The following is a 12,316-nucleotide window of genomic DNA, read 5'->3' on the forward strand; positions in this document are numbered from 1 at the left end:
GGGTTCCATTTACCAAGACACAGCCTTATCAATGTCTGGCATGTGAGCCCCTGGGTGGGGGGCGGAATGGTCTAAATAGCAAGACTTCTGGGGACAGGTAGTTTTGTCAATTTGTTCCACTTTCATGTGGCATATTTCTTGTATGTATTTTAGTGCACGTAGCATCAGTGCGCATAAAAACAGCTGCTGGGGGTGACATTCACTGTGCTCTCTCACTTTATTTCAGCTCAAGCGTCAGCTGCATTGGGCTCTGGAGTCTCCGTGAAGTCTGACTTCCCAGTGAGGCTGTGCATTCCTGCTCTCGCCAGCACTGCCTTTGCAGCTGCAAAGACTTGGGGTTTTTTAAAAGCGTAAAGTAAGCTTTGAAAGAGGAGGTTTGCTCTTGTAGGGTTCATCCCCTACAAGGACTGAACCAGAGCGCACTGTCCTGACAGACTGCTGGTTTTCTCTGAAGCCTCAGATGGGCCTCCACAGTACTGGCTGGGTCTTACAGGAGTGAGGCACCGTCTGCTGAAGAGCTACACCCAAGCCAGTCATTGGCCTCTAGGTTTTAGTTCAACTGAGTTCCAAGTTGCTGACTTAAGCTCTCCTTCCCCTTCTCTAAATAAAACCCACTAGATTTGGAGACATCACATTGGCTTCACTAGCTCTCAGACACTGATGTAGCATTTAAACAGAGATGCCTCCCAAGTACTGATGGAAAGGGCAGCTGCTCAGTTAAGGACATGGTTGAATGGTTCTATCTTGCCTCACTCTGTTTCTCTTCCCATTCCAGCCTCATGAGCCAATTTCCCCAGATTTCCAGGCCTTGGAGACCAGAACCACTAACTTCCTGCTGTTTAACCCTTAACAGTCATATAGTTTAGACCAGTGGTCCCCGCCATGATGCCTGCGGGGGCATTTGTGTGTGTCTACCAAGTGCGTGGTGCCGGCTCTGGGCACACTGCGCATATGCGGCGCCAGCCCGGGGCGAGCAGCGAATTGGCCGCCCTGGCCCCAGGCATGTGGCAAATTGGCTGCCCCGCCCCCAGGCGTGCAGCTATGGGGGTTGCCAGCTCTGAGCGCGCAGCTATGGAGGGCGCCGGCCCCAGATGAGCGGCTCTGGAGGGCGCAGGCCCCAGGCTTGCGGCGACTGGGCGGCCTCGCCCGTGGCCATGCGGCGCATGGGGTTGCTGGCCCCAGGCACATGGCTCATGGGGGTGTGGTGTATGCGCAGCCCTACCCCTGGGCACGTGAATGTCCCCGCCCTCTGGTGCCCGGCAGGTGAACGGCCCCGCCCCCTGATGCCCGGCAGTTCCAAATGGTTGAGGACCACTGGTTTAGACCAATGAAAAAAAGCTGGCTGATAAAACCAGTGTTACTTATTCCCACAAAAACTCTTATTTGCAAAGAAGTCTTCCTATTTCCCCCACCCCCTAAGAAATGCTACACAGTGCTGAAATAATGGATTACAAAATTCTGCTGGAATTGATGCCATCATGGCCTTATCTCAAACCTGCTTACTTTCTTGCTTTAATGAACACAAGTTATTTTCTTGAATTTTATGTCCTGGCTAGATGGCTTTCTAGCACTCCCTGGTCTGTCTTAGGCAAGGAGGGTCTTTGCTACAGTGAACTTAAACTGTCAGAGGAAATGAGCAAGGAACTGGAGAGCAGCTATTTCTAGTATTTGTAATCCTGTTTTCACATGGTCTATTACAAACATGGGATCTTAAACTTTTTTTCCTTTCGGTGTTCTGCTGTTCCATTTATAGGATACAATGACTTTCTGAGAACCAAATTCATTATAAAAGTGCTGTTAGGACTATGTGAAATTTGGGATCTGAGCATTTCTTGTAGTGAAGCCAGACTATTTGATTTCCCAAAAGACATCAAGCCAGATCCTGCTGTCAGGCAACACCTATGTTAGAATACCAAAGTCAGGTTGCACAAGTGTAAATAAGGGTTCCCTTATGCAGAACGTGCTTTAACCATGTGAGTCAGCTAATGTAAGGCTCACGCAGGTGGAGTTAAAAAAATACAGTGAGTACTATTCACCTGGATTCACATAGCTAGAATCCAGTTTCTCCTCAATGGATTAAGGCGGCTGTCCTTGTGTTTGAATACTTCTTGCATAGGACGCTGGAGACTGCCTTTGCTTGAGCCATACAGTCTATATTTGTTATTGCTGGATAGCACTCCCAAGTCTTATAGAGCAGCGCTGGCTTGTGAAATCAACCCCCTCCCCCTTTTCTGCCTACCAGACTGAAAGGAAGGAGCACAGGATCTCTGACCTGTAGCAGGGTGGTGGCGGCGTAAGGGCTTCTGCCCAGTGGAGAGGGGAGTCATGGGGTTCCCGGCCAGCTAAGCACATCTGCCAGGGTTTGGGGATTCAACAGGATCAGGGACGAAGCCCCAACCCCTGGCAGGCTCACCACAGCTCTTGAACTTCTGAAGATAGTCTTACGCAGCTCAGAGGCTCAGTAGTTTTGGCATCTGTTATATAGGGTGGTTCCCGTGGAGCTGGCTTGAATGGTTGATACACATCAGAGAAGGGACAGCAGTTAAATTACTCCTCTCTATACCCTTCGTAAAATCCTGACTCCATTAAAAACGTTATCGCCACCTCAATGGATATCTTCCCCTCATGAGAGGACACACTTTTCCAAAGCTTGAGTTCCAAGTACAAAGAGAACACGAGTCATCTAGTGCAGAATAAGGTAGGCCAGATCTCTGCAGTGCTGAAACATACGCCACTCTGCAGCTAGCCCACTGATTTGGGGTGACAAATTCCAGAGGTGACGCTAACCATCTACACTGCTTCTTTGTTCGTAACCATGTCTCCTCTAGAGGGCAAATTAGTATAGAAGAGGTCATCACAAATCTAGTTCCATGCTTTTATTATACTGCTATTTATCATATAAATTAGCACTGGCTTCTTCAAACAGACACACTGAACTGATCAGAAAGAATCCACTCCATATGGCTTGTACAGTTTGCTCTGCTCTTACTACAACTCCAGTAGTTAGCCCCTTCAATGCATGGTACACACCTCAGAGCCGACAGGAAAATAAAAAGCCAGCTACATTTAACAAAAAGGCTAGCGTATAAGCTGCTGTACTAGTAGATCTGTATCTTTCCATTCTGAACTCAAACACAGTTGTTTCCTCTCCAATGCTTCTTTCTGTACACGTACCAGGAGCTCAGAGAGGTGCAGTAATCCTCATTTATTTCAAATCCCATTCCTGAGAGTATGATCAGCCACCGCACAAGAGACAGGACCATGTTCGACGGCATTCTGTAAGGATGGCTCACGCTACTCAACACTTCCTCTAATGCTCTCAATTATCTATTCATGATCACTGCTTAAGTGCACCTGAAATGTTAGATTACATACTATGATATTTATGCAACTGACAGACTTTTGCAAACCAAACAGGGCTCTCCACTGGAAAAACAGAAGACATTATCTACAGCAGTAGTGTCTATGTTAGGAATGTAAAATTTCAATTATTTGGCTAATTGAATAGTCGATGCAATTTGCATCGACTATTTGATTAGTCAATAATGGTGCCTCTGCCTTTGTAGTGTAGAGGGTTTTTCTTGCGCAAGGAGGGGCAGTGTAGACGCTCCTTCTTGTGCAAGAGCCTCTTCTGAAAAATATGGTGGCTCATTAGGTATGCAAATGAGGCTCGGCGATATTCCACGCTTAGCCTCATTTGCATATTACTCGCGGAAGAAGCCGCGAGTGTAGACATAGCCTAAGTATTTCAGTGCTAGGCATTCAGAGTGTTATAACCAACTACAAATACCGCTGGCTCATAGGGTCAGAAAAGTCAGAGATGGAGATGCGTACAATCGCCAATTCCTTATTGACAAACAAACCTAGATACTTCAGTTTTAAATGCCTCACTCAGCAGATCTGCTACAAAGGCATATTGGAGCCAACTTCTTATTCCCATTAGCCCTGGAGAGACAATTCAGCTCTGGAAGATGGGAGCTGGGTTCTAGTCTGTCCTGTAAAACATCACTAGATGTCAAATTCACAAGTGTAAGGTCTTCAGTAACAAATCAGAACACAGGTGGATTTTTAGATTCCACAGAGTTTGTGGCAGCAGCAGCTAGAAAAATTATCTTTTAACTTATAGGCCAAGATCATTAGTCCTGGATTCATTGAAGGAGAAAGAAAATGAAACCTAACTAATTCACTTTAAAGGGTGCCCATAGTGAGGGAAAAAAAGCTAGTTTCTAGAATCATTTTAGCAAGTAGAATGATCCAGCATCAACTCAACCAGACGGAAAGAAAAATTCCCTTGATTTCTAGAATCCTTGCAAGAGGCTTGTGAACAAGTTCAGATATTTCTTTAGCTTGTCACACAATTCTAGCCTTTTCATCCTCACGAAAAAAATTGGGACAAAAATTAACCAGACCATCTGTTTTAAGGAAAGTGGGTAAGACAGAAGTTACAAGACCATGATGTAGGCAATGAAAAGATTTTCCTCCCAGAAAAGTATTTCAGAAATTCTGGGAACTGAAGTACCTTCACCTCTGTGAAGTGGCTAAGTAATAGCTAAGAACATTTTACTGGGAACCCTTGATAGCTAACAGATGCCACATTAGATTACATCAAACATGTTCTGAAAATGGAGACCTGTCTTATCTACAAGATAGATTTTGAATGTACTTAAGCCAAAAATCTTTTTTCACATGGCTTGTCTGGTTACCATCTTGCCCTGTGGTAGAAAGCCACAATGCTACTTCCCAGAGCCTGGTGTGGCACACTAAGTTAACACTGGCCTCAACGTTACAGACTCTACCTATATCCCATTCTTACAACAGCTCAAAGGCTCAGTTAAGTAGTGTCATTTATTCAGTTAGGCAGACAAGAGGACAAGGCTTTTTTCAGTTTCTGGTGAAGCCACTTCCCACCCAATTGTGTGGAACATGGTTTTAATAAGTGGCAGATTACTGGGACAGGAAGAACAAAGACCCTAGTAACTGGCTAATTATGGGGAATTATATAGCATATATGCTCTAAATCTCACCCAACTTCAGCTAAACTATGAAACATCTATAGTCACCGTGGCTCATCAGGTATCTGCTCACGCACTATGGGACAATACATCAGATCTTAGCAAATTTGAAATAAAAAGCTATTTAAGAAATAGAATTTTACTGAAAGCTATGATCAGCTTGAATATACGCCAATTACAAGTTCTCTTCAGATTGTCTTACATCACAGAGATAATTTTTTGGGGAAAAAGATCAATGGTGGATACTGCAGAGAAGGCCAAGCCTGACTTATCATTGAGCACTATTTTCCGAGAACAAGTTGAATTTATCACCATAGGATTAGGCTGGTAAGAAAATACTACTACTTTACTATTGATCTTCTACCACTTCCTGTGATCCCTGAAAGACATGGAAGAACTATGAAGAAATAAGATCTCAAATTTGTGGCAAAAAAAGCTACATAAAACAACTCTCTAAAGTTTTAGAGAATAGTCCTAAATACCAAAACTGTTGGCTTTACCGGCACAAGGACTGGAGGCATCATGCTTTAGGAATGCACAATGTGACAAATCTATTTTTAAAAGATATGAAATTTGTTGTATTTCATATTTATAATTGTTTGTGAATTTTAGTATCTTGCTATGCTTCCCTCCTTGGTAGAAGTATTGTTTCCATTTTACAGAATGGGGACTGGAGTCACAGATGTGAGATGCCTTCCCCAAAGTTACACAGCAAGTCAAAGGCACAGTTGGGACTAGAATCTACATAACTGTCTGTTGTTGCTATAATCACAAGCAAGGTCCTTGCTCCCAGCCCCCCACCGCCATCACCAATAATACAGCACCAGAATAAACATTCATACTTTACCAAGACTGTGTATGTATTAGGTTTATAAAACATAGCTTAACCAAGGCATTTCAGGCTCTTGCATGATTTTTGCTCTTAAATGGCAATTTGTGCATTTCATCGTGGTCTCTGGGGAAGAACATCTTTTTCACACACCCCCACACACTCCCTATTCACACAAATAAAAACACTAAAATGGGATTTGGTTAAAAATCTGTATCAAATTACTCCTGCTGCCTCAAATCGCTTGAGTGTCGTCTGCTTATATAAAGAAATCAAGGCTTGAAGACTCAACCTGTTTCTATGGAAGTTACTTTTAACAGCACAAGGGCCCAGTTGTTATGTCACTGTATTGTCAGCCGACGGGGTGGGGGGGTGGGGGGGCGCAGACAGGGGGGAGGGGCGGCGCAGAGGGTAAGTGGCAGCTGCACACAAGGAGTCTGTCTAGACAGAAATATCATTTCTATTCCTTGAGTACTTTCTTTAAACATTTGTAATACATCTCCAAGTCGGATTCAGCCTCTATACAGTCAGAAATAAGAGTAAATGGCTATGATGGTTCTCAGCTTATCAAATTTTAATTAAAAACCTCTCACTGACAGTCTTGTACTCTCTACCACAGTGAAACCCATGTGTTGGGATTAAAAGATTCCTTCACATGGGAGCAGATTAAATTTGACCTTTAGGCGCCTCGAGTTTTGACACCTGTGAGATAGCCACAGAATCGATCAGCAGGCTGCACTCCCAGTGAACGGACACATGGCCATGGAAGAGAACAGCACTAGAAATATATTTTTAAAAAGTGTCATGTCCCCTTTCCAATAATCCAGCTACAAAGGGCAGGGTACAGCATTTCTGTACACCAATTAGTGTTGCAAGAGCATGTACAATGTTCAGCCACAGTGGATAGCTGAGGTACTTCGACTCTCAAGCCAGTCACTTCAACCTGACAAGGCAAAACACCCAGAAGAGGAAGGAAAAGCTGATGGTATGAAGACAGTGCTCTTAAGAGCACAGCACTTTCCAGGAGACAGGTGGGAACCATTTTGAAACATCTCTAATTACTCATCCAGTTATTACCTCCTGATTCAGTTTAGCAGTCCCTGGCTCACTACAACTTACCCATTACAAAAATAGCTTCCCCAATTATCACCTCTAATATCATTAACTCACAGACATTTACCTTTCCCCCCTCCCACCCCTCTTCTGTTCTGAAATTTGATTTGTACTTTTCATGTGTGTTCATTTTTTTTTTAATTGTATCCTTTGGTATATATGGTTGTGACAATTTTCTTCCACTATTTGATCTGAGGAAGTGGGTCTGGCCCATGAAAGCTCATCACCTAATAAACCATCTTGTTAGTCTTTAAAGTGCTACATAGTCCTGTTTTTTGTTTCAGCTACACCAGACTAACACAACTATATTTCTATCACTATTCTACAACTCACAGGTGACAGTAAGTCACAGCTGGCAATTTTAACCCAAATCCTGCACATCAGTTTGAATTAGAAAGTAACACAGCAAGAAAAATAGAAAAACCTGGCAGAAGCCTAAGAAAAATCAATCAATCAATCTAAACTGCAGAATTTTTACTTTATTCCACGTACTTCCCATCTGCATCTGGAAAATGACAGCAAATTAAATTACAACAGCACATTTCCAGCTATTTAAAGACAATGCTATTTATACCATAACATTCAGTGTACTGGAGTATCAACATATCCAGCAACTTCTTACTACAAGTCCCCTCCAGGCAGCATCTCCTTGAGTCAAATTCACTGATTACTTACAAGCCAAGTTTTTACTCCGATCAATGCTGGAAGAAAACGTTGAAAACTTTTGCCCCTTGCGAAAGTTCTGAGTTGAAGAGCTACTGACTATGTTACAGGCAGAAAGCACTCTGCTGAAGTATTCTGATCAGAAGTTCAAATTACAAAATGAGCAGTTTAAAAAGTGATCTTGATTTATAAATTGTAAAGCATTGCTGATGAAGGTCACCAAGAAAAAATTAATAGGAGACCCCCATAATAGGGTGTCAATTTCCTGCATAAACTGTACTTAAACGCTTTCCAGAGTACAGCAGTTTAATGACACGTCTGCCTTTGGCGCTCATACCAAGCAGCAGCCTGCATTTCTCTTTACTCCCAACCCAACAGGAAACAGCAGGGTAATGTGCATTAGCAGGAGCAGGCTGGAAAATGAAGGTGAAGGAAAGAGTTTGACTATACAGAGAAGGAGGCTATTATTTCAGGCTGCAATGAATCAGCAGAACCAAACTACGCAAAATATTTACTCAGACAGCACCACTGAGAGCATCTTTCCTTTGAATCTCTATGCAGTTCCACAGGGAATAAGTTAGTCACAAGTTTAAATGAAACATACCATAAAACCCAGACACAGTCCTACCTCTGGAGTCAAGTAGTCACATTTCAAATGGGGATTATATGACTGGATTAGAGTGCTGTGGTTTCTTCGCAGTACATATCTTTAAATAAAAAATAATTAATGCAGCAATATGCAAAAGGTATAAAGCGAATATATGCCAATACTTTGCATGCAGACTTTCAAAAGACTTCAAAAATATCCTTCTCGACAGTTCAGAGAAAAATTCTAGTCTCTGGTGCTTCAATGAAGAGAAACAGATGGACCCATGATTTGGTTTCAAAACTGCTGCCTTATTAAAAATAGTTACAGCTCCTCTGACAAATCTTTCAATAGTTCTCACTCAGGCTGTTACAAAGCACAGGTGGCTTTTTTCAGTGAAAAGAAACATAAAAATATCCAAGAATAAAAATAGTCTTTAACTACACTTTTTTTTTTTTAAATAAAGCAGTTAAAATATCTGTTGACTAAGTTAAGGCTATAAAACAAACCAATTAAAAATATGACTGAGAAGTCAATCCTGGTGCAAACTGACCCTGTGCCCTTGTTTGCTGTCCACATTTATGTTCATGGATCCTTTACTCCTCTGTAGCACTTAGTAAACCTCAAATACTCCTCTGTAGGCTCCCATATGGCCTCCTGCTGCAAACCCAGCTGGGGCACCTCAAACAGGCAACTGAAGCATGCTTCCCCCATTCAGCAAGGGACCTGCAGGCTCCCACAATTAAAGTTTCTCACAGATAACTACTTTCCTTACCCTTAATGCTCCCTTATAGGTTTACCCAGGCAAGCTCCCCCCATCTAGCTAGGTTAATTCCCCACTGCTATCTCCAGATGCATTTTTTTCTCCAAGTCTGTTCATCAATTTAATTGTACCATGTTGTTGCTGGCAGTGAAATTTAGCAGTCAAATCATTCATGACTCAGTATTTCAGCCCCTGAATGTCTATCATTTTGCAACAGCATTTTAAAAATTATCCAGGATTAACTTATGCAGTATTACAAACCTCTCTCAAAATCCTTGCATAGCTAAATCCTGACGTACAGATCAGATCCTTCTGACAGAAGACCATTTCAATGTAGAACAGGAGTGGGCAATAATTTTTTATCGGGGGGGGGAGGGGAGAGGGGGAAAGGGAAACATGAAGAATTTGGTAAGTGGTCATGGGCCACACTTTTCTCTGGAAGGGACGTGGAGTTTGGGATGGAGCTTGGCTGCAGAAGGGAGCTCAGGAAGTGGACTGGGGTGCAGGAGCAGGTGTGCAGTCTGGGAGAAAATTTGGGTGATGGAGGGGGTTGTGACCTGGGGTAGGGGATTGAGGTGTAGGGTCTATGGGGGATTGGATGCACAAGAAGATTTTGACTTGGGACAGGGATACAGAGGGGGTTCAGAAGGTTTGAAGTGTGACCTGGGGCAGGGAGTTGGGGTGCGGGGAGAGTGTGGGGTGCCAGGGGCAGGCTTTGGCTGGGAGGCACTTACCCATGTCAGCTCCTGAGGCAGGCTCCCTGCCTGCTGCACCCCACACATCTCTTAAAAGCAGCTGGCTGCTGGGACCAGCCTGTGTGTCTCTGCCACCAATAGAAGCTGTGACGATTGGCTGGGGGCGGGAGCAGCATGTGAGACATGGCAGGCACAGAGCCAGTCCCGCTGGGATATGGAACATTGGTGGCTCAGAGGATCATGGTGGGCCAGATCTGAAGCTTTGGCATGCCGCATCCAGGCCAAGGGCCACATTTTGCCCACCCCAATGTAAAAACTCCCAGGAAAATCCTCTGAGAACAAGAATTCCTTTCTTCAGTTAGAAAGCTTCCACTGTGAAATCCATTCACATTAAAATGTTCATTGATTAAATGACTATGGCAGCAGATGAATCGGTTCAAAATAAATACTCAGAAAATTGACAGACAGGATGTTTCAAAGATAAGAGGTAAATTTGTCAAGAGCCTTCAGGAGCCTATATTTAATTTTTAAGTGACTAGGGCACTTGAGCCTAAATCGCACAGAGTCAGTGGCGATTCTTCAGTGTCTAAATCACTTTTAAAGATGGGCAGCAGGCATTTTGGAAAGTCTTTACCCAAAGTTTGTAACTGTTTACATAACAATATTTGGAAGTGCTACTGTTCGAGCCATTTGAGTTATAACCATTCTCTTTCTGAGACAGCAGTTTGCAAAAGGTTTGAGAAAGAGTCGCTGTCCACGCAAAATTCCTTGACCAATTTCCTTAACTGTTCAGAAAACCGACTAAGATTCAAATCACAAGGACTGCTGTTAAAAAAAGGCTGAAGAGTATCCACAAGGCTTACATACAAAAACTTGTCACACACTTAATTGTAAAACGACTCTCAGTGCATCCACCAACAGTCTCAACAATTAACTGTTACTGCAGGTCCTGTACATTAAAAGATGGCCTCAGCAGTGTACTTGTTACAATACAGAGGTAGAACACCAAGGAAAGCAAAGACGAGAGAGAAAAGAAATAAAGGAGGAAGTTTATTTCCACCAGGAATCGTTAATATCTGGAATAAAGCTACTTAAAAGTAGTTACAATAGAGGAGTCTAAAAAAAGAGGTGCTAATTTAAAAGAAAAGGATCTAACAACATAGAATAGTTTAGAACAACAGGTACATGTATAGACTGAAAACTTTTCCGCTCTGGAAGTGCCCATGGCAACGTCAGGTGCTAGAAGTACCCTATCCTTTGGAACACAGGATGTGAGACTATCAAGTGTGGACAGCTGGGTGTGAAGCTGAACCAAATGGCTATTTGCATATTTCCGTGGTTTGTGAACGAAACACGCTTGCGTACATTTTGCGGCTATTACAGAGTGCAACAGCCACATCAAACATAGGCTACAAAACCCTATTTTTGCATCACCTGGAGGGGCAGATATGACTGGCAGGTCAAAAAGGGCATATACATAATACTGTAAAGCTATTTCTCTCGGTTCACAGCTACTCTAGACATAGCAAAGTGCAAGACGGTGTGTCATGGGATTGTTGTGTCCAACACACCAGGGCAGTGAGGGGCAACCTAGGCTAGTGACCAAGTCAAAAGAAGAACAGCAGCAGTTTATTTTTTCATTCACTGTTGAAATGGTGTAAAAATCCATTACAAGGTAAAAAACAAAAACAACCATCCAGACCACCAGCACCTCACCAACTCATTTCAATATCTTTGTAAAGGGTTGACTTTCCCGCGAGTGGTTACTATTTTTTTAGTGACCTCTGATCTCTGTGATACAAACAAATCCTGTCACAGAATGGCAATGGGCTAATCATTTTAAATGAGATGTTACTCACTATTCCGTTGTGGTACCTCTTTCCAGACATTACAGCAGCAGCTACTAACGGGATCCTAATTAAGGCGGTATTAGCATTTAATACACCCTGGAAAAATCGTGTAATTTAGAATTAACATTTAGGCAGAGTACAGAAGTTGTCAAACTTTTTTCATAGGGTGGTCCGCATCTGTGATTGCACTCTAGCAGCTGGCAACAAGAGGAGTCCAGTCAGGATGGGAAAATGCAGTAGGATTAAGCTTGGTATGTAAGCCAGAATCTGAGAGCAAATCATGAACTTTGGAGCCACAGCCAGGTAGAAAGTCTTTCAGGAATAGTGGACTGTAAAAATGTCCAAATGTTTATTATACTTTTGGATCCCATGTCAAACACATATTTAAATGGTTTCTGGTTTGAATCTAGTTCAGGGAAGGGGTGACCAAAAGGTGGTCTCACGCACCATCTGGCATCTGTTCAATGCCTATAAAATAATTAGGTGGTTTCAAACTGCCCACAGCTACAAACCACAATGACTGAATCCACGTGGAATTCTAATTAGTAGGTTCAGGAAAAAAAAAAAATCACCTATACATTCTTAGGACATCTAGCCTAGTCCCTGGATTTTGGTATGGAGACCAACCTACTTTACCACTGCTAGAAGTGATCCCTAGGGCAAAGGGGAAAGGGTTTTACAATGGCAGTACGAGAAAACTTGAACGGTCATTGCTACTCCTTTGGAGAGAATAAACTGTGGTCTTGTGTCACCAACCCAGAACCTTTAACATGGACAAAAACTTGAGACTAGAATTTGGTCTAAC

At 42.9% G+C, this 12,316-nt stretch overlaps 1 protein-coding gene across 8 annotated transcripts in view; it reads right to left on the minus strand.

Annotated features, from left to right (window-relative positions):
* SPATS2 (spermatogenesis associated serine rich 2) overlaps nt 1-12,316 on the minus strand; it is a 46,649-nt gene that overhangs the window by 21,712 nt on the left and 12,621 nt on the right. Inside the window, exon 1 of one of the 8 annotated variants that reach the window (XM_075901963.1) lies at nt 9,701-9,723. The exons of 3 other annotated variants lie outside the window; for them this stretch is intronic. In XM_075901963.1, the coding sequence (XP_075758078.1) occupies nt 9,701-9,704 (4 nt within the window). In that variant the 5' untranslated portion in view covers nt 9,705-9,723. 4 more of the 8 variants (XM_075901962.1, XM_006131177.4, XM_075901967.1 and 1 more) reach the window with 4 other exon arrangements.

This window comes from Pelodiscus sinensis, chromosome 19 (assembly GCF_049634645.1).
Source record: "Pelodiscus sinensis isolate JC-2024 chromosome 19, ASM4963464v1, whole genome shotgun sequence".
Lineage (NCBI taxonomy): Eukaryota > Metazoa > Chordata > Testudines > Trionychidae > Pelodiscus > Pelodiscus sinensis.